Below are 26,247 nucleotides of genomic sequence, written 5' to 3' on the forward strand. Positions count from 1 at the left end.
GCGGACGTGTCCTCCTGACAATGACAGCGTACTTGGACGACCCATACGACATTGGCGCGCGGATTGTGAGGGGCTCTCTCTGGAGGGCACGGGTATTTCGGGACCGCCAGAATCCGCTGGCGTACCCGGACGATGTACTCCACGAAAGATATAGATTTTCAGCTTAGGGAATTCTTTACCTGTGACAAATGATCGAGGCGGACGTCACTAATGTAACCCGCCGAGTCAGGCCCTCACAACCGCGCAGCTTGTGTGCCTGTCCGTGCGCTCTTTTGATAGGGACAATATATGTATTCCATCTGTGATGCTGAATACCTGCGTAAGAACACTGTATGCCGTGCGATTCGGAGTGGGGTATGGAAACGCTTCAAATGGATTGTTAAAATCGCTGAATGTAAACGAATGCGGAGCATTGCTCTCATACAAGAAATATATTTAACGAACTTTCCAGCGTTATTTCGTTGTGTAAATGCAGTTATAATAATCATAGAAAAATATAGACTATTTAAACATTGAGAAAACGTTTTTTTCTGCCAACTCGAAGAGATTAAATTGTCAAATCCACTGATAGGACAGACGCACAAATATAAAAGACATAAATGTTTATTGAATATGCACCTTACAGTCTTGTTTAACTGTGAAAATTCGTTACAAAAGACGGGCTTTAATTTACGCAACAACGCATGGCATCCCGCATTTCCTTCTTCTCCTTGAGTCCTCACAAATATAACTTTTTTTTTTTTTTTTTTTGGTCGGGCTTGGGCCTGCAAATCAAGTTGATTGATCGGACTCGGGTCGGGCTGGATTTTTTAGCCCCAAACTAAAAAAAGAACATACGTATTCATACAGTCAAGGAGACTAAACATACAATCATCCTGCTTCATGTGGTGAAGCGTGATAAATTATTTCTTACTGTTAACGTACCAAATCTTCTTTTATTGTCCTAACAGCAGGCTTTATTTCTTTTGATGGACATAAGTAAACTGGCATATTGACGCATTCACAAATCACACGATCTGTAAATTCGCTGTCAATAGACCCGTCGCACTCTACTTGCCGAATCGGTGTTGGATTCCGCGGTGAGGGTGGATTTTAATCATCGCGCATTCCTCCTCCGTGAAGTAAGGTGCCCGTGCCATCGTCACAAGTAGTGTTTGACTCTGGTCTCCGCCCCCTTTTATGTGAACGCGCAGTAACTCTGACTGGGTTGACACAGGTTCGACTAATCAACCTCATAATCAGCGTCATAGCACCGATTGACCACAAACTAGACAACCAGGTTTTGTCAACTCCGGTTACCCGCTAGTAAACTGGATTACTTCTGGGGAGGTTGAACTCCGTTCGTAGTATAGGCCACTGTACTACGAAGCCGGTTTTCTGGCTTAGCAGGGTAACTTCGAGAGTAACTTCATCACGTGCAGCATAATTTATCGGCTGAATGGGACTACAAAAGGTGGATATGTTGAAACCGGGGAATGTTGCCATGGCAACACACGGCAAACCTGGTCATCTCAGAGTTAGATCTTGCTTAACCCAGGATTCCGATTAACCACGCTCTATTCAAACGGCACTCCTCTGCAGACCTGTCCTCTTGACAATGACAGCGTACTTGGACGACCCATACGACATTGGCGAGCGGATTGTGAGGGGCTCTGTTCGGAGGGCATGGGTTTTTGGAGACCGCCAGAATCCGCTGGCGTACCCGGACAATGTTCTCCATGAAAGATACAGATTTTCAGCTGAGGGAATTCGTTACCTGTGCCAGCTGATCAAGGCGGACATCGCTAATGTAACCCGCCGAAGTCAGGCCCTCACAAACACGCAGATTGTGTGCCTGTCCTTGCGCTCTTTTGTCAGGGGACAATATATATATATACCATCGGTGATGCTGAATATCTTAGTAAGAACACTGTATGCCATACGATTCGGAAAGTGTTAGGAGTGGGGTACGCTTCAAATTGATTATTGAAAATGCTATTCAGAAACCTGTGTCGGCTTCGCTGAATGTAAACGAATGTGGAGCATTGCTCTCATACAAGAAATATATTTAATACACTTTTCCATCGTTATTTCGTTGTGTAAATGCGTTTGTAATTATAAAAATATGTAGACTATTTAAACATTGAGAAAACTAGATCGAACAGACACACAAATATAAAAGATAAATGTTTATTGAATTTGCATCTTACAGTCTTGTTTAACAGTGGGAATTCGTTACAAAAGACGGGCTTTAATTTTTTATCATTATTCAACAGGAATCGTCACAAATGTGACCACACAAAACGCAACCACGCATCGCATTACCGCATGTCCTTCTTCTCCTGAGTCCTCACAAATATAACATTAAATTGGGGCGGGGTCTCGGGCTCGGGCCTGCAAATCAAGTTAATTGATCAGCTCGGGTCGGGCTGTATTTTTGTAGGCCCGATCTAACCTCTACTCTGAAGATGTTCAAAGGACATACATATTCATACAGTCAATGGGACTAAACATACAATCATCCTTCTTCATGTGGTGATGCACGATAAATTATTTCTCACAGTTAACGTACCAAATCTTATTTTATTGTCCTGACAGCAGGCTTTATTTCTTTTCATGGACATATGAGTCGCGCTCTACTCGCTGAAGCAGTGTTGGATTTCGTGGTGAGGGTGGATTTTAATTCCTCATAACGCCGCATGATTATCGCGCATTCCTCCTCCGTGACGTAAGGTGCCCGTGCCATCTCACAAGTACTGTTTGACTCTGGTCTCCGCCCCCTATTATGTAAACGTGCAGTAACTCTGACTGGGTTGACAAAGGTTCGACTAATCAACCTCATAATCAGCGTTGTAGCACCGAGTGACCACAAACTAGATAACCAGGTTTTGTCAACTGCGGTTACCCGCTGGTAAACAGGATTACTTCTGGAGAGGTTGAACTCCGTTCGTAGTCTATGCCACAGGACTACGAACGGTGGATATGTTGAACCGGGGAATGTTGCCATGGCAACACACCCCACACGGCAAACCTGGTCGTCTCAGAGTTAGATCTTGCTTAACCCCAGGATTTCGATTAACCGCGCTCTATTTAAACAGCACTCCTCTGCGGACGTGTCCTCTTGACAATGACAGCGTACCTGGACGACCCGTAAGACATTGGCACGCAGATTGTGAGGGGCTCTCTTCGGAGGGCACGGGTTTTTGGAGACCGCCAGAATCCGCTGGCGTACCTGGACGATGTTCTCCATGAAAGATAGATTTTCAGCTGAGGGAATTCGTTACCTGTGCCATCTGATCGAGGCGGACGTCCCTAATGTATCCCGCCAAAGTCAGGCCCTCACAACCGCATAGATTGTGTGCCCTTTCCTTGCGCTCTTTCACCTGCAGGGACAATATATGCATTCCATCGGTGATGCTGAATATCTGAGTAAGAACACTGTATGCCGTGCGATTCGGAGTGTATGGAAACACTTCAAATTCATTGTTGAAATTGCTGAATGTAAACGAATGTGGAGATTTGCTCTCATGCAATAAATATATTTAACGAACTTTTCCAGCGTTATTTCGTTGTGTAAATGCATTTATAATAATCATAAAAATGTGTAGACTATTTAAACATTGAGAAAACTTTATGCCAACTCGAAGAGATTAAAATAAATGTCAAATCACCTGATAGGACTGACACACAAATATAAAAGATATAAATGTTTATTGAATATGGATCTTACAGTCTTGTTTAACTGTGAGAATTCATTACAAAAGACGGGCTATAATTTACGCAACCACGCATGGCATCCACGCATTTCCTTCTTGTCCTGAGTCCTCACAAATATAACATAATTTTTTTTTTTGGGGGGGGTCGGACTCGGGCCTGCAAATCAAGTTAATTGATCGGGCCGGGTCGGGCTGTATTTTTTTAGGCCAAATCTAAACAAAACAAAAAAAAGGACATACATATTCATACAGTCAATGGGACTAAACATACAATCATCCTGCTTCATGTGGTGATGCACGATGAATTATTTCTTAAAGTTAACGTACGAAATCTTATTTTATCATCCTGACAGTAGGCTTTATTTCTTTTCATGGACATATAAACTGGCATATTGACGCATTCACAAATGACACGATCTGTGAATTCGCTGCCAACAGACCGGTCGCGCTCAACTCGCCGAAGTGGTGTTGGAGTTTGCGGTGAGGGTGGATTTTAATTCCTCATAACTCCGCATGATTATCGCGCATTCCTCCTCAGTGAAGTAAGGTGTCCGTGCCATCGTCACAAGTAGTGTTTGAGTCTCCACCCAACTTTTATGTGAACGCGCAATAACTCTGACTGGGTTGACACAGGTTCGGCTAATCAACCTTGTAATCAGCGTCGTAGCACCGATTGCCCACAAACTAGATAACCAGGTTTTGTTAACTCCGGTTATCTGCTGGTAAACAGGATTACTTCTGGGGAGGTTGAACTCCGTTCGTAGTATAGGCCACTGGTACTTTGATTTGATCATAAATTGCAGATATACATAAACAGTTAATTGAAGAGTAAATTACCAGCAGGTGAGAATGTGTGAATTCGGCCTGCCCCGCAATTGGCAGGCGACCAGTTTAAGGTGTAGCCAGCCTCTCATTTGGTTAATTAGCTGGGATAGGCTTCAGCACACATTACCCTAGTGAAGGTAAGTGCCACAGAAAATGGATAGATGGCTGCTTTCTAGATATGAAAGGGATAAAGGAAGATAGAATAAAATGTTGCGGATTGATTCAATAAATTATAAAGGAAATGCCTTTTACTTTAAACAGTTTCCAAAAGCATTTGTGAAATTTTGTTATAATAACCCATACAAGTGAAGGACTTTTAAAATCTGAGAATATTCTGTGGAATAGCCCGAGTAAGGCCAGTTGTCCGTGTAAGACCAGTGTCCAAACTAGGCATGTGCCGATAACCGGTTTCAAGGTATACCGTGGTATGAAAATGTCACGGTTTCAATCCGCATAAAAATTTAGGTTATCATACCGTCAGGATCTCATACCGGCACATGCCTAATCCAAAGTACATCTCACGGGCCAACTGCAGCCTGCTGTACAGTTATTATTGGACCACAGCTCATTTTGAAAACATAATTGAATACAGCCTGCAAAAGAAGCTTAAATTCAGCCCACAGTCTTTTGCAGTTAAACAGTGCCTTTCCATTAGCTCAAGGGTCAAAACCTGACATGTTCAAATTAATGTTAAAAAAAAAAAAAAGAATTTCAGAATTTTGTTTTACATAATTGAGTTATCTTGCTTATGATTTTCTTAACTTTTTTGCTGTCGTTGGACATTTTGTCTTTGTTTTGAAAAGTTTTTTCGTTTGAGTAGCGTAAGTATACACTCACCAGCCACTTTATTAGGTACACCATGCTAGTAACGGGTTGGACCCCCTTTTGCCTTCAGAACTGCCTCAGTTCTTCGTAGCATAGATTCAACAAGGTGCTGGAAGCATTCCTCAGAGAGTTTGGTCCATACTGACATGATGGCATCACACAGTTGGTGCAGATTTGTCGGCTGCACATCCATGATGCGAATCTCCCGTTCCTCCACATCCCAGAGATGCTCTATTGGATTGAGATCTGGTGACTTTGGAGGCCATTTGAGTACAGTGAACTCATTGTCATGTTCAAGAATCCAGTCTGAGATGATTCCAGCTTTATGACATGGCGCATTATCCTGCTGAAAGTCGCCATCAGAAGTTTGGTACATTGTGGTCATAAAGGGATGGACATGGTCAGCAACAATACTCAGGTAGGCTTTGGCGTTCCAACGATGCTCAATTGGTACCTAGGGGCCCATAGAGTGCCAAGAAAATATTCCCCACACCATTACACCACCACCAGCAGCCTGAACCGTTGATACAAGGCAGGATGGATCCATGCTTTCATGTTGTTGACGCCAAATTCTTACCCTACCATCCGAATGTCGCAGCAGAAAACGAGACTCATCAGACCAGGCAACGTTTTTCTAATCTTCTAATTTCCAATTTCGATGAGCTTGTGTAAATTGTAGCCTCAGTTTCCTGTTCTTAGCTTAAAGGAGTGGCACCCGGCGTGGTCTTCCGCTGCTGTAACCTATCTGCCTCAAAGTTCGACGTACTGTGCGTTCAGAGATGCTCTTCTGCCTATCTTGGTTGTAACGGGTGGTTATTTGAGTCACTGTTGCCTTTCTCTCAGCTCGAACCAGTCTGGCCATTTTCCTCTGACCACAGAACAGAACCCATACTGATGCTCGGTTTGAACTGCAGGAGATCGTCTTAAACCATGTCTACATGCCTAAATGCACTGAGTTGCCGCCATGTGATTGGCTGATTAGAAATTAAGTGTTAATGAGCAGCTGGACAGGTGTACCTAAGAAAGTGGCCGGTGAGTGTATATATATTTTTTTTCTTCAATATTTTGTTGCCTTGTAGCCTTCAATGCATTCACTGCCATTGAGTGTATATACATCGAATCCATTTCAACTGGGAAAGCTGGCATATCACTGCCAATGTCAGCCAATAAATACTTATAATTTTTTTTTTTTTTTTACCAGATTTTGATCCAAATGAAAGTTTAAGATTTCAAGTTGGCCCTGCAACCATTGCTTTTTCTGAAAGTGGCCCTGGGAGAAAAAGCCTTGGACACTCTTGGTTGGCTGTGTCGTTCACATGATCTCAATTGTTTACTTTCCCTCTCTAAAAGATTCCTTTCTTTATTCAATTATTGGTGGTGGTGGGGGGCTCTGAATTAAGTACATTGGTTTCCTTTTCAAACCACAAAAACCTGGCATTTGAACAGTGGTGTGCAGACCCAAGCATTTAAGAAATGTTTTTGCTACCATCTTGTGGCATCTTGGTATCAATGAACTATGTTAAAGAGTTTTGTTTGAATAGTAATTTTGTCTGATCTATCTTTTCAAGGTGAGTTGTACATCACACTAATTTCTTGTAGTGATGGAATAAATTGCAACAAGGCACACACATGGATCCTTTTTTGGAAATTTGGTAGATAAAACATGGTGAAATTAAGAAACAGACAAGGGCAATGGATCCTCCAAAATTTTCTTTGTTGTCCTGTTTCCCCAAGATGCCAAGCATTACAGGCACACATTTGGTGAAGTTACCTACACTATAACGTCCAGTCAACAAGTTGTAATATAAACACACCTTCGTGTACAATTGCTTTATTTCGTATCAATGCCTTTACCACAAAATCAGAATAAACATAATACATGGATGAATCCCACAACATCTAATTGTGTTCTTTTAATTCCAGTGATTCCCGTTTGGTCAGGTAACTATTTAAAAAATAAAACAAATAATACAAAATAAAAAGTTCGAATGACAAGATTTTGGCCACAATTGGGAGGAACAGTGGGGCAAATAAGTATTTAGTCAACCACTAACTGTGCAAGTTCTCCCACTTGAAAATATTAGAGAGGCCTGTAATTGTCAACATGGGTAAACCTCAACCATGAAAGACAGAATGTGAAAAAAAAAAAACAGAAAATCACATTGTTTGATTTTAAAGAATGTATTTGCAAATCAAGGTGGAAAGTAAGTATTTGGTCCATACCAAAAGTTCATCTCAATACTTTGTTATGTACTCTTAGTTAGCAATAATGGAGGCCAAATGTTTTCTGTAACTCTTCACAAGCTTTTCACACACAGTTGCTGGTAATTTGGCCCATTCCTCCAAGCAGATCTCCTCTAGAGCAGTGATGTTTTAAGGCTGTCTTTGGGCAACACTGACTTTCAACTCCCTCCTCACCCCGTGGCATCAAAATGATAACAAGAACAGTGAGCAAAAATCCCAGAACCACACGTTGGGACCTAGTGAATGACCTACAGAGAGCTGGGAGCACAGTAACAAAGGCTACTATCAGCAACACAATGCGCCGCCATGGACTCAAATCCTGCACTGCAAAACGTGTCCCCCTGCTGAAAAAGTACACGTCCAGGCCTGTCTGCGGTTCGCTAGAGAGCATTTGGCTGATCCAGAAGAGACTGGGAGAATGTGTTATGGTCAGATGAAACCAAAATAGAACTTTTTGGGAGAAACACAGGTTCTCTTGTTTGGAGGAAAAAGAATGCTGAATTGCACCATACTCACTGTGAAGCATGGGGGTGGAAACATCATGCTTTGGGGCTGTTTTTCTGCAGAGGGACCAGGACGACTGATCTGTGTAAAGGAAAGAATGAATGGGGCCATGTATCGAGAGATTTTGAGTGAAAATGTCCTTCCATCAGCAAGGGCATTGAAGATGAGACGTGACTGGGTCTTTCAGCATGACAATGATCCCAAACACACAGCCAGGGCAACAAAGGACGGTGGCTTCGTAAGAAGCATTTCAAGGTCCTGGAGTGGCCTAGCCAGTCTCCAGATCTCGACCCCATAGAAAATCTATCGAGGGAGTTGAAAGTCCGAGTTGCCCAACGACAGCCCCAAAACATCACTGCTCTAGAGGAGATCTGCATGGAGGAATGGGCCAAAATACCAGCAACAGTGTGCGAAAAGCTTGTGAAGAGTTACAGAAAACGTTTGGCCTCTGTTATTGCCAACAAAGGGTACAGAACAAAGTATTGAGATGAACTTTTGGTATTGAGCAAATACTTATTTTCCACCATGATTTGCAAATAAATTCTTTAAAAATCAAACAATGTGATTTTCTGGGATTTTTTTCCACATTCTCTCTCATGGTTGAGATTTACCCATGTTGACAATTACAGGCCTCTCTAATATTTTCAAGTGGGAGAACTTGCACAATTAGTGATTGACTATATACTTATTTGCCCCACTGTATGTACACATTTACTAAATCAAGACATTTCAGCCAAGCAAGAGGTGTGCTACACCCTGAACTGGGTGTCATTTGCTTTATTGGATAAAATAATAGTCTTGTGTGAATCGCTGTTTCAGTTTGATGGATAATATTTCGTCCTGATTATTCATTGCTAATTTACTGTGAAAATTGTAACATTTTCAATCATTCAATCATGGTGAGACTTTAATGTGTGTACTTACAACTCAGCCTGTGCTTTTATGTATGAAATTGAGATTATACCAGCATAGTACAGTAATGCCAAACACACGTCAAAAATATACAGGATATTTAATAAAATTTGACATCATATCGCAAACTGATAACTAAGCAAATTCCCATTCAAATTTCTTCTCATTTTGAAATTGTGTTTTCAAACAGGTCAAAAATTTATTTTTGATGTCTGAAGCATGCAATTGGAACACAACTTTGAATTTTTCAATCTCAATGAACAAGCACATTTTACTTTTTCTACTCTGTCATGCCTCTCTCATGTCAAATATCATGAAAATAAATTATTTCGTTTTGAAATACACCAGTGATTCTAATTACAAAGCTCTATAATTACATAATATTTTAACTGTGTAATGTTATCACATGCAATTCTCATGCGTTGTCATGTGCTTTACAAGTACCTCTCTATTGTTATAACTTTTCTTGCATACAGAGCAGCTAAAAGGCTTCTCCCCTGTATGAAATCTCATGTGTGAAGTTAATGATCCCCTTCGAGTGAAGTTTTTACCACAAAACATACAGCAAAAAGGCTTCTCTCCTGTGTGTATTCTTTTGTGTCTGTTCAAACTTGCTTTTTGATTAAATTTTCTGCCACACTCAATACAGCCAAATGGTTTCTCTCCTGTGTGACATGACTTGTGTCTCTGCAAATTATGGCTGTATTTGAATATTTTGCCACACTCTGAGCACTTGAAGCATTTTCTCTGATTATGAGCGCTAAGATGAGGTTCTGGATCATTGTACTTCCACGAATCCGAAAATGGCTGATTATCAGTGGTCTGCTTCCTGTTATTGAAGTTGACCAACTTAAGAAGCGCCGGTTGACTATTGTTAGTTACGTTTGCAACATTTGATACATTCAAACCTCCAACATTGTCATTGAATTCACTTGCTAGTGGCTCACATGAACTGGAATTTGCCTGTCTATGCTCAACACTTTCTCTTTGCTGTTTTATAAAGGAAATAGGTTTCTCTTCAGCATATTCATTTTCCAAATTCAGATCTTCAGATTTTTGACAATCCTTTAATACGGGACTCGTCCAGACTTCTTCCACTTCCTGTTTAAAATGTGAGGGAGTTGGGGCCTCTTGATCCAGGCTTTGGCTCCTCTCTTGATGCACAAGCGGGATCTTCATGCTGATTACGACTGGCTGGATGCACCGAGACGTATCTGTAATAAAAACATTAAAGGAAATCAGGGATTGAGGCACTGATGGTATAGTTAGTGGCACATTTGATGATTTTGGAGAAGCAGCTTGGGTTCAGTTCCCTTCTCATTCAGTCACAGTGTGAAGTAGTGTTGTATGACATGAAAATATCGTATATCGTCAACACGAAATATAATGACATATGGTCATGAGGATCTCATATCGCCAATATCATGATATGTTGGGTAGGGTGTCCCAGGCTCCCTATATAAAATCACATATTAACAGATTCGGACTCGCACACCCCTTCATTGTATTCCACTTCCTAAAAGAACCGAGCACACGAAATTTCACTCCCATAGCTGGTTGCTAAGGCTTCCCTCATTGACATTCCTACTGGACTGGCAGTGGTTAACGTGTCGGTCTCGCACTCTTCTGACTAATGATCGCCTCTCTCCCAGACCAATTGTCTACCTTGCACGATTCACATTGGACAAGGTTTCACATGCACTGGTGCAATACAACTGAAGACAGGGAAGTGACAGCTGCACTACTGGAAGCTGGCCTTGTCAGCCGTGGGGAATTGGCGGCGGTGATGTTCGACGACCTGAAAGATGAGCTGCCGCTCGTCTTTGTCCTTCGTCAGGCACTGGTCGAAGTCGGTCGCCAGCTTCACCGCTCGCTCGGCAACATCATTCACCGACTTCAGCTCGGACACGACAACTGAAACTTCCCGAAGATCCGCGACTGTAGCTGGGAGAGGCAGCTTCAGGCAGTGGAACAGGTTCTGTGACCTCCGGGTGATGAAGTCGCCCAGGTCAGCCCTCTTGAGTGTAAGGGGCCTCCTTCCTTCCACCCGCCGCAGTTCCTTCGCTTTCTCCTGAGCCTCGTAGAGGTTGTGCAGCATCTTGGCCTTCTCCTCTTCCTCGGTCTTCGTTGAAAACATCGCCAGGGGGGCCAAGTCCTCGCTCAAGTACCAGAGATGCCCACGGAACCTCTTGAGAGCAGCCGAGCCGACTTCACTGTCAACAGCGGTGTATCTGTCCAGCTCCTCGCACATCTCCAGGTCGTTGACAGGTGCATCGACGGTCACTGGAGCTTCAAACCACCGCTTGAGGTAGACCGTCACTGCGAACACGTTGATCTTGCGCAGAGTTCTTGCTTCATGTGGAGTGAGTTGGAACTGCTTCAGGAAGATGTAGATTTTCAGCGAGTAGATGCCTTTGGCCATCCATCGAGCCCGGCCGGTTGAAGCGGACAACTTCTGTCCCGGGGGCCCGTGAGGAAGAAGCGGGCGAGGAGGAGGAACTCGCGGTAGTCGTCCCTGTGGTGGGTGGTCTCCAGCTGGCTATCGATAAAACCGATGACTTCGTCCTTCTTGAGACTCACCCACTCTGAGAGGTTGTCGTTCAGATCGTTGTCAAAGGGAGATGCCTTCGAGTGGTCCAGAAAATTCCATTCTGCTTTGAAGCGGACGAACAGGGAAATATTAGGGCCAGAGGATCGGAAGAAGAGGCCGAAGACAGCTGCGATGACCAGTTCCATGCTATGATCGCTTGAAAGTGTCATTTTCTCGAAGTAAGGTCACATTCTATCAGAAAAAGACTTGCTTAAACCACCTCCCACGTGGTAAGCTTCCCAAATCCGAAGAGTTTTTCAAAATCGGTGATATTTTGGGGGGAAATCCCCCCCCCTTCGAGTTTCAGATTGCTTTTCTGGATCAGCCACTGTCAACACCAAGTCAAGGCAACACCGCATACGTTCTATGCATGTGAGTGCAAATGGACAGTTGAAAACAGATCAGGATGACGCTCCTACCCGGTTGGCCCCTGTATACGGCATAGCAGACATTACATGTGCTCTGAGGGAACCCTAAATATTAAGCGATCATTGTGAATTTTTTCTCACAGTACTTTGGCAAGAAGTGGAATGCATTGAGAGGGTGTGCGAGATTAGTTTCCTGGATTTACTTTTTTGGGACACCCTAATGTTGGGCAAAAAGTTAATGTACAAGCCTGCAGCCTTTATGCAGTTACTGATGACAGTATAGCACATCAGCTATGCTTAACGTGACCACGAGCAGTCTCCAAGCATTACATTCACTACATAACAGACAACAGAAATAATTAGTCATTAAATCAAATGTCATTCAAATTTATGGTTTCAAAACTTAAGTAAAATTATCAAATAACAACAAACTATCAACATATCCAGCAGGTTATACAGCGAAAGTAACTGAAGGATAAATATCACAGAAAATGTGTTCAAACATTACATTTTCCAATATTATTTACATATTTGCTTTGCAGCCAATGGACCTTTTGCAAAACCACGCCCCCAAATCCGAAAACTCGTACATCTAGCCATATACAGTGTATCACAAAAGTGAGTACACCCCTCGCATTTCTGCAGATATTTACCTTTATATCTCTTCACGGGATTTATATCTTTTCATGGGACAACACTGACAAAATGACACTTTGACACAATGAAAAGTAGTCTGTGTGCAGCTTATATAATAGAGTTAATTTATTTTCCCCTCAAAGTAACTCAAAATATAGCCATTAATATCTAAACCCCTGGCAACAAATGTGAGTACACCCCGTAGAAACTACGTACATCCCTAAATGTCCAAAATGAGTATTGCTTGTCATTTTCCCTCCAAAATGTCCAAAATGGGACTCGTTCCAGGAGTGCTGTCAGCATTGCTGCAGAGATTGAAGAGGTGGTGGGGTCAGCCTGTTAGTGCTCAGACCATACGCCGCACTCTACATCAAATTGGTGTGCATGACTGTCACCCCAGGAGGAAGCCTCTTCTGAAGACTGTACACAAGAAAGCCAACAAACAGTTTGCTGAAGACAAGTCAACAAAGCACATGGATTACTGGAACCATGTGTTATGGTCTGATGAGACGGGCGGGCTTTCTTGCGTACCGTCTTCAGAAGAGGCTTCCTCCTGGGGTGACAGCCATGCACTTTTCTTACAAGGAGTCTTACACTATTGAAGCCATTTTCTGCATTTAAATTTAAAATTTCAATTATTTTTTATTTAATTTTTCTGAAGGTGTTCATGTGAATACTGTGCAGTGATGCCCACTGTAGACGAGTGCGTTTGCTATGGTAAACAGGAGCGAGTCCAAGAGAAGATGAAAGGGGCTGGGGTCCAGTGCATCATCAGTGCATACTTCCATGGCAAATAAGTATTGTGCTGAATGGAATATAGATATATGACAAATGCAAGAACGTTATAGCATACTCATTGCTGACAAGCTGAAACAAGTAAAACACTAGATTTGCTACTGTATGAAGCTCAAGACAATGATGTAGTAAAATACACAAAATGTTTTTACTCTCAAAAATTCAAGTGTGCCTTTATATTTTATAGGTACGAACATATTTACAAAGGGTTCGAACTTAATATACCTTAAAAAAACAACACAAAAAACTAGCTCACATTGTCATATTTTTGGAAAGATGACAACGTAAGAACTGGCGAACACAATATTAAAGGTTCTTGAATAAGCTCAATCATTCCACATTAAAACGTGTGACATGATCCCGGACCGCCTGTTCTTTTTCAGGCCGCTGACAGCTGTTGCTGAGGGGTAACCTCTCAGCCTCGGGCACACCCGGTATTGCCTCAAATTCATCTGGCTCCACGTCACTGACGTCCTGCACCAGCCTCTCCACCGCTGACATTAGTTCGCGAACATAATCTGATAACGGGGGAAGTAAATATTACTGACAAATACACCAACTGTGTACCAAATGCACAGAGATAATTCCACATGAAATTCATTTTATCTAGCAAATATCAATTAAGCAAAAATAGGACAAATTCTAAAAACACAATGAACACTTGACACTGTATCCTGTAATAAAGTGTCCAAAGGTTTATACATTACGATGACACCCAAAAATTGACAACAATGAGTTCAATTGACAGGATTAGTAATATATATACCAAATGTGGGGTTCTCAGAAACTCTGCGCACAATATGGCCGCCTTATTTTGGTCCAGTCCTCATGAGGGGCCCAGATGTAGTCTGGACACCTAAAACATACACACAACAATTGATTGTGAGTAAATTTCTCTTTGCATTTCAAAAGATCACAATCTTCTTCTACTATTCCTATACCATGTTCATGATTGTGTGAGAATACCAATCAAAATTTTCATTTGAAGCGCAGTAATAGTAGATTTTAGATTTTTTGTAAGCATGTCAAATATTTATAGTAAAAAAAAAAACAATCAGACTTGAAAATTATGCTAACTGACCGAACTAAAGCTCACAAAAATTCATTTGGCCTGTAGTGTATTTTGGAAGGCAGCTATGACAATGAACAACTTACATAGGATAAATTCCAACCTAGTATAGGTTAATCATTAAAATATAATAATGATAGCAAACCCTTTTTCCCTTACTCAGTTTTGTAAAAATGTGTTTCTTGAACCTGTATTCTATTAATTCAATAAGCACACCAGTTAAATGAATGTTTTGAAAGTTTGTTAATAGCAAAGATTTGAAATTTCTTAAATTAATTAGAAGCAACTGAAAATGTACTTCAAATTACCTTTATGTTGTGTACTTACTTGTGTTCGTGGATGCAAAGCAGCACTAACAGCAACAGTTCAACTCGGTAGCAAAAGAGAAACCTGACAACTCGTCGACCCATGGGTACACAGACAACATCAACATCATCGACTGAAAAGAAAAAGAGACAATTCAATCATTCAAATAAATGCTGCGCGATTACAACAGTAGGAGAGTAGCCAGGCTCAGGCTAGCAACTAGCAGCTAGCGTTAGCTAGCATAATCGCTTGAAAGCATCGATCGGGAGTTATGTTTCTTCCCTTGTTTTTAAATATCGTTGTACTGTGCATAATGACAATAAAGACTTATTATTCTATTTCCACGGCGAGCGACGCACACACGTTCACTAGTTACATGTGCATGTGGATAAAATGGATAGAATTTACTTACTCGGCACATAAATTTTATTTGTCCCCCCACAAATTCCTAAAACGTGATGAGAGAAATCATTAATAGCTTGACATGAGGTACCATAACCACTAGGCTCTGATGTAAACAAGGCGAATTATTTGATAGCGAAGCGCGAATAATTCAGCGAATAATTACCGCAGCAAGAAATGTGATTGTTTTTGTTTTGTTTGTTTTTAATTAAGCTAATTTATTGGCAGCACACTGAAATGGGTTTACAGTATTTCACATTATATAAAAGACTATCCTTACTTACTTGTGCTCCCGCTTTCCTACTCCGTTTTTCAATGGCAGCGGACTTTCTTTTTAGAGAGTTGTGAACGCTAGTCCACTCCCACTGGCTCCATGTTGAGGATGGGGGGAAATCGTTGGTACAGCTGTCTCAAGTAGGGTTCTGGTGTGTTGCACTGAAAGTCCCATCTCTTCTTTCCGCAGAGGAACAGGGTCGAAAAAGTAGTCAGTGAAGTGGCCCGAGCATAACACTAAGGAGTCAGACGGTGACCATTTGTTCGCGCCGAACGGGATCTTTTGGGAACCGAAAAAGGCTCACACCACTCTCCGGGATGTTGGAACAAAAGCATCGTTTCAGCATGGTGCGAAAAAAAAAAAACATAAAAAAACGAAATAGTCCGCAAAATCAGATGAATCCTTAGTTCAGTGGTCTCCAAACTATTCCACATAGGGCCGCAGGATTTCACACCAAAAAAACAAGACCACGCCGTTTCACCAATGTGGTGTTTTATAAGTGTAATCAGTTGATTGCAGTTAGGTGCTCCTTGTTTTAGTATACCTCACATTGGTTAAAAGGTCTGTGCTTGATCGATATGAACAAAAACCAGGACCCACAGCGGCTCTCAAGGGCCGGTTTGGAGACCCCTGCCCAGTGGCATAGCAAGGGTCCCCGGTGCCCCAGGCAACAAGCAACATGGGGCCTCCGAGCGGGCCTCCGAGCGTATGCAAGTAAGGGGGACAGTTGGACTTGGAGCAATAGCATATTTAATAAAAGTATAATAACGCCTCGGTCTCATAGAGCGATTTTTAGGACACTCAAAGTGCCCGGCTTCTATTATATTAGGATATAAAACTACATTAACATAGTACACTCACCACTGTCTTGCTTCCTTTTCTCCTCTTCTTTTTTCTTTCTTTCTTTTGTCGCTTGCAGAAGGATAACTTCTCTTCATTTTGGATATACGCCAATTAAAAAAAAGCCAAATCGCCGCTCACTCTCACTCTGAGTCACGTGGGGGGGGTGGGGAGGGGGTGTAGAGCGAGTGAAGGGGCCCCTTCAGGGTACTCAGAAATAAGGCTTTCACTGGCACTGTCGCACTTGTCACTGCGACAGTGCAGTAAAGCTGCATGTGCTAAATCTAGGGCCCTTGCTGGCTGTGGGCCCTAGGCAATTGCCTGGTTTGCTTAATAGGATGCGATGCCTCTGCCCCTGCCTTATTCCTTCTCGTACAACAGTACGGCTGGATAGTGAAGAGACTCCTTCTACCGTACATGTCACAGCGCCCTCTTGCTCAAAGCAAGACCGAAGCCGGAATTCTGTCATTTTCGTAGAGCAGGATTTTAAAAAATGAATAAATCTATCGATCGCTTCTTCACACATCCAAGTGGTCCATTTCATTCAGGAGCATAAAATACCGCGCATATTATGAAATAAACATGCTTTTTCATGTCACAGGCACTTTAAATTATATTTGTCATAAAAGATGCACAATACGATCAACCAATTACTGAGTGAATCAATAGCAACAAATGCAATCTCGGTCAGGGACAAACATGGTGCTATTCGGCAAACTTTAAAAGTCCCTCCTTCATTTGTCCACGAAATTACATTATTTTGGTATCGTTTTAAAGTTTCTTATTAACTTTTTCTGCCTGTGATTTCTGTTTAATTTCATTAACTTTGAAATAACTGATCCAGAGATCTAATTAATAAACTAAAAACTTGTCAGTAGAAGACACAATTTCTATGTTTTGAAGATGAGAATATAGTTAAAATGTAGTGTAATAAATGGGGCAGAAAAATGCTATTGCACTCAAGTGCTTGATATTGTTCGCACATTTAACATGTTGATATTATAAATGAGCAATAAGAAATAAAAAATAAACGTTTCACTCGCCTGGATTAAAACCTGTTCAACCTGAACGACACGGGGATGTTTGTTTCTCGAATCATAAAACCTGTCATTTAACAACGCAAATTAAAAAACGGAAATACCAACCACACGTAAATACTAGATAAACGATGGAAACCTAATACAAAACATTCTGCTATTAAAAGACATACCTGTTCGATGGTCATCGACCGTTGTTCTCGGCATTTGACCAGCTTCTAGCAGTCTGCGATGGTGCTTGAGCTCGTCCTCATATTCGGATATTGTCTTTTCAAATATCATCATAATCTCCTCAACCGCGACAGTCAGTCTCTCACTGACAAATGCTCTTAACAATTGAACAGAAGGCATTTTTAATATAATCACCAGCTAAACAGATTCTCTCCGTTTTCTGTTGTTGTTCACTCCTTTTTCTTCTTCGCGCATCGTACATTGCAACAATTACGTTCAACGGTATTTACTGCCATCTACAGTTCAGTAGCTAAATTAAAACTGGAAAGGAACTGCATTAATGCATGGTTACTGTCGCACCGAGAAGTAGCGTTTATGTGAAGCAGTTTGAAAAAGATAGCAATGAAGTGATTGTGTGTAAGTGTTTCCTATATTTCTCTCTGCACTCCTTAATAGGGGTGAGAACCAGCTGAGATGTATCCCTTATTTAAACTGCAAATATTATCTTGCACTGTGATGTCATTGCAGTACGCACAATTTGAATTACAGCAAATTAAATTGCCAACATGAAAAAATGTGATTGAAAACTTTCAATCAATTGTGTGAAGCTGTATGTATAGATCATATTTAAACCAGTCAGCAGTATTGTGACATTTCCATTTTTAATTTTATTTTATTTTTTAACCTTTCCTTGATTTTTTTCTTCCAGGGGGATTTTCTTTTGTCCTTTGCTTTTGCCTCCATGTTTGCCTCTGTGTTGGCTGTTGAGCTCAGGGAGGGGCTCAAACCAGCATGCTCCTCATGTATTATTGGCTCCTTCCTTCTATGTGTCCGCGACTGTAATGAAAAGGAGGTTTGAGCAGCACTGTGACATCTCCCCCCGCCTCCCATTCACTCTTGTCTTCACCCAGCCTCCCTCTCATTGCTTTTCTCCTCTGCACTTGTTCTGTGACTGGCGGTGGAGATGGGTGGTCATGTGATGTTTTAATACCCCGGGATTTTCTGCTGGGCATGCTCCGAATCGCCTCAGTCCAGACCCATCTGAGGAGTGCTTATTGATTGTCCTCCAGCTACACCTTAGCATTTGTTCTTGGAGGCTAATAGTTCATATTAATGTTTGACATGGCTCTACCTGGTATGATGACGTGTTGGAGCACTACCCTTTAATGCCTTTGTTGGAATATATACTGTATGCGGTGGAATCACACAGAAGCAAGACGTGGCATCATTTGTGCAGGTACCTGGTAGGTGATGCTTTATTTTTACTGTATTGTTGTCTGGTACAGTGATAGTAGTAAATATTGTCGTGTTGTGGTATAGAATTGTTCTATGATTGGATTACCCAAAAGAGAACACAGAAGGATTGAGCTAGTGTGTTTAAGCCTGGGACCTATTCATCTCTTGAATCATTCATGCTTGGTCCATTTTCATCCTGTACGCATTATCCTTAACACACATCGTCACATTATTATTGATGTGTTGCGATAGGACTGATGGAGAATCTGTTGCATCTCGGTTTTCATTCCAAGAAACGCGATCCAACCCTGCATTCTGCATTAATTCGTACATGGATTTACAGTATATCACACTTCTACTAGCCCCATTAAGACAATGAAAATCAAAAAGAAGAGACGTTTCTACGTGGTTATTTCCTACTGGCCTCCAGGGTGATTGACAAGGCTTGACTTCGCATCACCATGGTTACCAGCTGCCACAAAATTGTGGAAAAGGCAAATGTCTCCCAACCTTTAATTGAGCCAAGTCACCCATTATCTAGTATATATAGGGAAAAAAAACTCACAGCACAAAAAACTCACAGCACACCACCAGACAAACAAAAAAAATCAGTACAATAAATTGCAATATGGATCATTTATTGCATTTTCTGGCCTCTAAAGAGAGTGCATTTAATTTGCCTGCCTGCCTCGTTAGATCTTTGGCATAGACAGAATAATAATTACATATTTGAGATGTCAGCATAATGTGTCTTGGGACCCTGGTTAGGAAAAAAAAATGTCATACTAAATTGCTCTTACTTACTCTTCAATGTAAAATTTACATGTTTTGACCTTGCCTATTTGTTTTTCTCCTGATACCCTTCTTTCTCTCACGTTCCAGACATGCATAATTGGTTAATTCTCCATAGGTGTGCATGCCGTTTCACTGGTGAGAAGTCGATTCTGTGTTCCACCTGTTCCCTGGAATCAGATTGGATTAGCTCCAACTAACCTGTGACACTAAGGAGAACAATCAATACAAAAAATTGAATAAGAATGCGACTCGGAAACTTAATTTAATCAAACTACTAAACAGTGAGCAGACCAATTTATCGGTTCTCATAAAAAAAAAAAAGTATTGAATGCCTTAATGTAGACAGGGAAGGAACACAGTGTTTGCAAATATGGTGTAGTAATACAGTTTTAATTAAATATTTCAGATTGACTTTAGAGAATATAGTGCTGGCCAAAAGTATAGGCACCCCTTCAATTCTGTCACATAATGCTCAGTTTCTCCCAGAAAATGATTGCAATTACAAATGTTTTGGTAGTAATATCTTCATTTATTTTGCTTGTAATGAAAAAACAAAAAAGAGAATAGAATCTTTTTTTAAAAATCATTGTCGTTTTACACAAAACTCCAAAAATGTGCCGGACAAAAGTAATGGCACCCTTTGATAAATCATGTGATGCTTTTCTAATTTGTGTAATTAACATCACCTGCTAATTACCTGTGGCACATAAATCACACTTGCAGCCACATTGAGCATGGCAAAAAGACAGAAGACCAAAGAACTGTCTGAGGATTTGAGAAGCAGAATTGAAAGGAAGCATGGGCAATCTCAATGCTACAAGTTCATCTCTAAAGACCTGAATGTTCCTGTGTCTACCATGCGCCATGTCATCAATAAGTGTAAAGCCCATGGCACTGTGGCTAACCTCCCTAGATGTGGACAGAAAAGAAAATTTGATAAGAGATTTCAACGACAGATTGTGTGGATGGTGGATAAAGGACCTCGACTAACATCCAAACAAGTTCAAGCTGTCCTGCAGTCCGAGGGTACTATCTGTCGGCGTCTGAATGAGAAGGAACTGTATGGTAGGATACCCCCAAAGACCCCACTTCTGACCCAGAGACATAAAAATCCAGGCTGGAGTTTGCCAAAACTTACCTGAGAAAGCAAAAAACATTTTGTATGAATGTTATCCGGTCAGATGTCACAAAAGCAGAGCTTTTGGGAAAAGGCATCAAAGTAGACTTTACAGGGAAGTTAAAAAAGGCCTTTAGAAGAAAAGAACACTGGCCCCACAGTCCAACATGGCGGAGGTTCCCTGATGTTTTGGGGTTGCATTGCTACCTCTGGCACTGGACTGCTTCACCATGTGCATGCCATTATGAAGTCTGAAGACTACCAACAAATTTTGCAGCAAAATTTAGGGCCTAGTGTGAGAAAGCTGGGTCTCACTCAGAGGTCATGGGTCTTCCAGGAGGACAATGACCCAAAACACACTTCAAAAAGCACTAGAAAATAGTTTGAGAGAAAGCACTGGAGACTTCTAAAGTGGCCAGCAATGAGTCCAGACCTGAATCCCATAGAACACCTGTGGAGAGATCCTAAAATGGCAGTTTGGAGAAGGCAACCTTCAAATCTCAGAGACCTGGAGCAGTTGGCCAAAGAACAATGGTCTAAAATTCCAGCAGAGCATTGTAAGAATCTCATTGATGAATACTGGAAGCTGTTGTTCAGAGTTATTTTGTCTAAAGGTGCTACCAAGTATTAGGCTGAGGGTGCCAATGCTTTTGTCTGGCCCATTTTTGGAGTTTTGTGTAAAATGACAATGATTTAATTTTTTTGTTTCATTCTCTTTTGTGTTTTTTCATTGCAAGCAAAATAAGAAAGATATTACTACCAAAGCATTTGTAATTGCAATCATTTTCTGGGATAAATTGAGCATTATCTGACAGAATTGCAGGGGTGCCAATACTTTGGCAAGCACTGTATATTTGATCACTAAAAATAAATACATATTGCCAAATTCTTGTCACAACATTTTTTCCTGATGTTTATTTTTACTGTGATGAAACTAACTTGATGATATGCAATGCGTTTTAAAGATTGGGATGGATTTTCCAAGTGAATCGTTGAAGACTTTGAAAACATTAACTCAATGGCAAAATCAAATTCATAAAAATATGAACCTGTCATGAAAAGAGACCACCATTAGATGGTGGTGTGTTCTTTTATTAGATGATTTCAAGTTGGACGCAGTTCTGTTACTTGTGGCTTTAGTTCCTATGTTAGGGCTTTTCACTTATTTCTGTTATAATTATTCACTAATTTACACTGGCACAATTTTGAGACAAGTTTCCCAGACAGTAACAATGCACAGAAAATCATCCTGTTTGAAGATCTTAAACTGCCGATATTATACCTTGTTTGTAATTTGTCAGCCTAAAAGATACATTTAGGTCTCCAATTTTAATTGTATGTGACACATTCATATCATATTCTATTTGGGAAGGTAGATATTCAGCTCCTGTCCAGTAGCACACTGCATGTGATCTAGGACATGCCAGAAAATCCAGACAATGACAAATTTACAAATACAAGTAGCCTTGCCAAAACTGCAAGAGGAGGGAGGAGGATGTCTGTTTACTGTACTGTAGTTACAGACCGTTCATTAGAGTGACAGATTATCACGCTGTGGTGTTGTGTGTGTGTTGCACTATGTCAGTCATTTTATCACCAGTGACTCATTTCACAGAAAACAGTCCATCGCTGCTTAAAAATGACCTCAAACCAACCTCTGAAACTTCATCCTAAATAATCATGACTATTGGCACATCCACAGCAGCTAAAAATATCCAGAGAGATTTTACTGTGGGTGTGTCTTTGGTGCTGATGGCCACATGTCTGTGTTAAACTAATCCAAGCCAATTCTACTCCAATCCTCCCAGTAGAGCTGATCAGAGGCAAAGCAGGATGAGGAGGATTTGATTCAAGCTTTCAACCACTGTCATCAGTGTGTTCCTCAATTCACATTTTTGGAGTATAGGGAAGAGCTGCTATGTGATTACAGGCATCTTTTGAATCTGATTTTATTTTAGAGCACAGGTCACTCATCCCCCCCCCCCCCCCCACCCCCCGAAATACGATATATTGCTGGACATATCACAGATTTTACTGAGACGTTTATCCATTTGGTACTCTCTGGCATGTAAAGTGTAAAATAATAAAGATGCACAAGTTGACCTTTGTCATTATAGTAACATAAATTATGAAAGATGACACAAAGGAAAATGTGGAGGAAGAAAAGGTGAAGACTATGTGAAGAAAATAGGTGAAACAAGGTGAATTAGGGCTTTGAGGAGGTACAGTATGTAATTTGACAGGAAAGAAATGTTATTAAGAATGTTATTAAAAATGCCCACAGCCAATTTACTTTAAATTAAAAAAAATATATTAGCTGCCATTTGGATTGGATCCTGTAACTACAGTATTCAGCTTTACCAGAAGGCCGTTAATGACTCTGAGAGGAGTCACACAGAGAGACAAAGACCATTAGTGAATCCCCAGGAGACAAGAAAGGGAGGAGGGAGATGCATTACAACAAAATGGGTAATAGAGGAATATGAAGGAAATGTTATTCATTATTAGCATTTCTACAATGCAAAGTAACATTCTTTAATGTTATTCTATATAATGGGTTCTTCACTACTTCATATGTTTATGTCAAACCTACAACGAATCTAGCAAGATTGTAGTTGGGATTACATTTATTTTAATTAGGCGATTACAAATGTGCTTCTTTTTACTGATCCTGCTGTTTTTCCTTCTCTGTGTTGGGACGGGGGTGCACAACAAATCAGTTTACAGTACAGTGTATTGAGTCATGAACATTTTAGAAACCACTCTTTCTTGCATCTATAACAGTCTCACCAACCTGTTTCTGCAGTTCAAGCCTATGTTGCTAAATTGAATACATTAAAGTCAGGAGAAGATTAACAGATCAACCCCGTTTGATTCACGACTTTTTGAATAGATGCCTAGTTAATATAAATACATACAGTGGTGAGCAGAATTAGTCTGACATTATCTTTGTGACAGTTGAATGTTATTATTATTATTATTTTTTTTTTTATCTTGCAGCTTCAACTGATTTGATCTAGGATGACACCCACCTTTGAGTTATGGGAACTAGTAAGAATGGTGACAACAAGTTCCCTCAGTGAACTCATTGCATGTTTTGCAGATGATGTACAATCGGATTTACTTTTGCCTCTTTACAGTCAGTGTTTAAATCTGCAATGTCATTACTTCTGCAGACTGTGAGTGTGCAGTCACCCTGCATCATCCTCCAAGCCTATGCCACCCTATTTATATAACTCTCTCCCCCACCCTCTGTAGTATATTCATCCCTCAGTGTATTTGGGAATGCAGATGTTGGTCTTTCATCAAACGGGAGCAGTTTAATCCCCCCCAGCACCAAACAAAACTGCTATACAGTAAGAAATCTTTAAAAGAAGAATGAATTTTAAAACATTATAATGAATCTTGATTATTGTTTCATAATTATTATTAAATCATGTGGGAGACAGGGTCGTGGGGAGCAGGGGCCTTTGCTACTGGACTCAGGGCATAAGAAAACACACTTGACCAATTGCCAATTACATCAGAGGCTGCTTAACCATGTCCACCCATCTTGCTGACTCCATAACCAAATTAGGAAAAGCAAGTAGGCCGAAGCAGTATAAAAAATCAAAACTAAACTCACTTATATACACATCAAATCATTCATGTGGTACAGGCCACCTGAGGAATTTTTATGTATTTATTCCTTTATTTGACAAATTATGTTTTTTCCCCAATCATTTGGTTTTCCCAAATCAATTTTTGCCCATAACAAAAGTAAAATTAACATCTACTGCACCTAACAAGTTTCAATGCATGAAAATGAGTGTGGGATCGGTAGACTTCTTTTCGCTTTACACAAACTCGATTTTTATTCCTCCCCTATGACTTGCTCATATTCACTCTGCATCACAGTCACACGGTCCTCACGACTGCTGAACTCTGGCAAGATCAAATGTAATTGTGTTTCCCAGTGCTTCGTCTCTTCAACCAGGCCACATGATTTGTTTCTGCTTATTTCATGACATGGAGTTGAGAGTGAATTCCCTGTCTGTTACATTTGCGTTTGCATATAATCACTACTTGTGATGATGTGCGGTATACTTAAGAAAAAAATAAAATAAAACAGCCTTTACCACATATGGTTGGGCAAAATAAGTCTGGTCTAGTCAGGATCACTTCTTACTGTATGTGCTATTTATTGGGGGGGCGGGGTGTGGGGTGTGGGTGTGTGTGTGGGGGGGTTAATCCCTTATTCTCATACAGCCACATTTTTGCCAACTGCCTTTGTTTTGTTTTGTTTGTTTCTTTATTCGTTTAACACAATGCTTTGAAAGTCCCCTTCACTATGGCCAAAGAGCAAATGATTTAACTTTTTTCACATGATCTTAATTAACTTTGTTTATCAGTTGGTAGGTTTCCTAAATGAAAAGCTGCACTCCCCAAAGTTTATTTAATTTATCTAGCTGGGGTCAGAATAGTTCTGACTGCATATTACACAATGTTTTCTATATAATTTGCAAAGTCCAATTGAATGTTTTCCCTATCTCAGACTTACAGTTACAGTTTAGCATGGTAATGTAAATGATATAGAGAATGACAATCACATGAATCAATATTTGGTCAAATTTACAGTAAAGTAACGGGTGTTTCCTTTCAATGACATAGTTCCACAAACAATCCAACAATTTTATGTCGTGGTCAAGTTGATTACTATTTATACAATCCACAAACTTTTAACCATCCAGTTTGAGGCTTGCATCCCTTTTAATGTATTTTGTCTCAATTTAAATGCTTGATGCTTACTTGTATTGTAACATAGTTGGCAGGGGCACAGCCGTCAAATGAAAAGTGTGTGTGTCGGGGATTGGGCACTTTTCATCAGACTGGCTGCTCCTCTCTTTAGTGGCTAAAGAACTAAATGACCAAAGCGTTAAGCTCTGCTTGAGAGGGAGAGATGACCAAGAAGCCAGTCACGCTACAAATTATGATGGAAACACATTGATTATAGACTGGATTTATATGCAGGGTGTATTTTGGGGACTGCAAATACGTCAGCACAAACGTGTACATCTATGTGGGCATTCTCAAGCCATGAAGGACAACACTTTTTGAACTTCAAAAACATTTTTTCAAACTATAGAGCCAGGGTAAATATCTAATTCACACAGCCTAAAATTGAATTTACAAAGTACTGTATATTCAAATTAAAATTCTCCAGGAAATACAGAAAAAGCAGAAGATGAATGTATAATTCCTCTCCTGCTCTGTTTGTGACACGGCTGGTTTTACAACCATTTTCAGATGTTAATGTCGATGAGCTAAAAGATTTTCTCAAAGGATATACTACAAATGTGCACTTAAGACCGTTGAAGCACTCCTTCGTATGCTTGCGTGGGAACAAGATTATGAAAATCTTGCAATACAAACAAATCAGATCTGTCTTAAGTTCTTAAATTCACCAAAGAAACTAGTTTTTGGAATGTTGGCAGAAGGTGAAGCACCCAGATATAAAAGAAAACACAGAAGAATAGGGAGAAAATGCTAACTTCACAGAGACTACCTTGCTCCCATCTGTTGATTTAACATTATGAAATGTTTGTCTTTTCCGTTTGGAAGGGCAG

General features: G+C 40.6%; 2 protein-coding genes and 1 long non-coding RNA gene across 14 annotated transcripts in view; 1 reads left to right on the plus strand and 2 right to left on the minus strand.

Moving 5' to 3' along the window:
* Positions 1–8,761: 8,761 nt before the first annotated feature.
* On the minus strand, positions 8,762–17,737 carry LOC130921960 (zinc finger protein 92-like). Its single transcript, XM_057846361.1, has 2 exons — positions 17,496–17,737; positions 8,762–10,219 (listed from the first exon to the last, which is right to left on the minus strand). The coding sequence occupies exons 1-2, from the start codon at positions 17,671–17,673 to the stop codon at positions 9,408–9,410; spliced, it is 990 nt and encodes a 329-aa protein (XP_057702344.1). The 5' UTR covers positions 17,674–17,737; the 3' UTR covers positions 8,762–9,407.
* Positions 13,807–14,929, minus strand: LOC130921961 (uncharacterized). Its single transcript, XR_009064438.1, has 3 exons — positions 14,791–14,929; positions 14,161–14,250; positions 13,807–13,912 (listed from the first exon to the last, which is right to left on the minus strand). It is a non-coding gene; the product is annotated as an uncharacterized LOC130921961 (long non-coding RNA).
* A 682-nt stretch (positions 17,738–18,419) lies between the features above and the next one.
* Positions 18,420–26,247, plus strand: part of plekha6 (pleckstrin homology domain containing, family A member 6) — an 85,544-nt gene continuing 77,716 nt past the window's right edge. For 4 of the 12 annotated variants that reach the window (XM_057845277.1, XM_057845276.1, XM_057845274.1 and 1 more), the window contains exon 1: positions 18,423–18,737. Coding sequence is in view for 11 of the 12 variants with exons in the window: in XM_057845276.1 (XP_057701259.1) it covers positions 18,685–18,737 (53 nt within the window). In the remaining variant the exon portion in view is untranslated. Of the gene's footprint in view, positions 18,738–26,247 lie in introns of all 12 variants that reach the window. The other 8 variants (XM_057845272.1, XM_057845273.1, XM_057845270.1 and 5 more) reach the window with 5 other exon arrangements.

This window comes from Corythoichthys intestinalis, chromosome 9 (genome assembly GCF_030265065.1).
Source record: "Corythoichthys intestinalis isolate RoL2023-P3 chromosome 9, ASM3026506v1, whole genome shotgun sequence".
In the NCBI taxonomy this organism is placed as follows: Eukaryota; Metazoa; Chordata; class Actinopteri; order Syngnathiformes; family Syngnathidae; genus Corythoichthys; species Corythoichthys intestinalis.

What these genes read in the sequence shown, in the direction of transcription:
- LOC130921960 (XM_057846361.1), bottom strand. Translation starts at nt 17,673, where the DNA reads ATGCCTTCTGTTCAATTGTTAAGAGCATTTGTCAGTGAGAGACTGACT. An exon ending in GGTCGATGACCATCGAACAG is followed by an intron (nt 10,220 to 17,495) that starts GTATGTCTTTTA and finishes TTTTTATTACAG; the next exon opens with ATACGTCTCGGTGCATCCAG.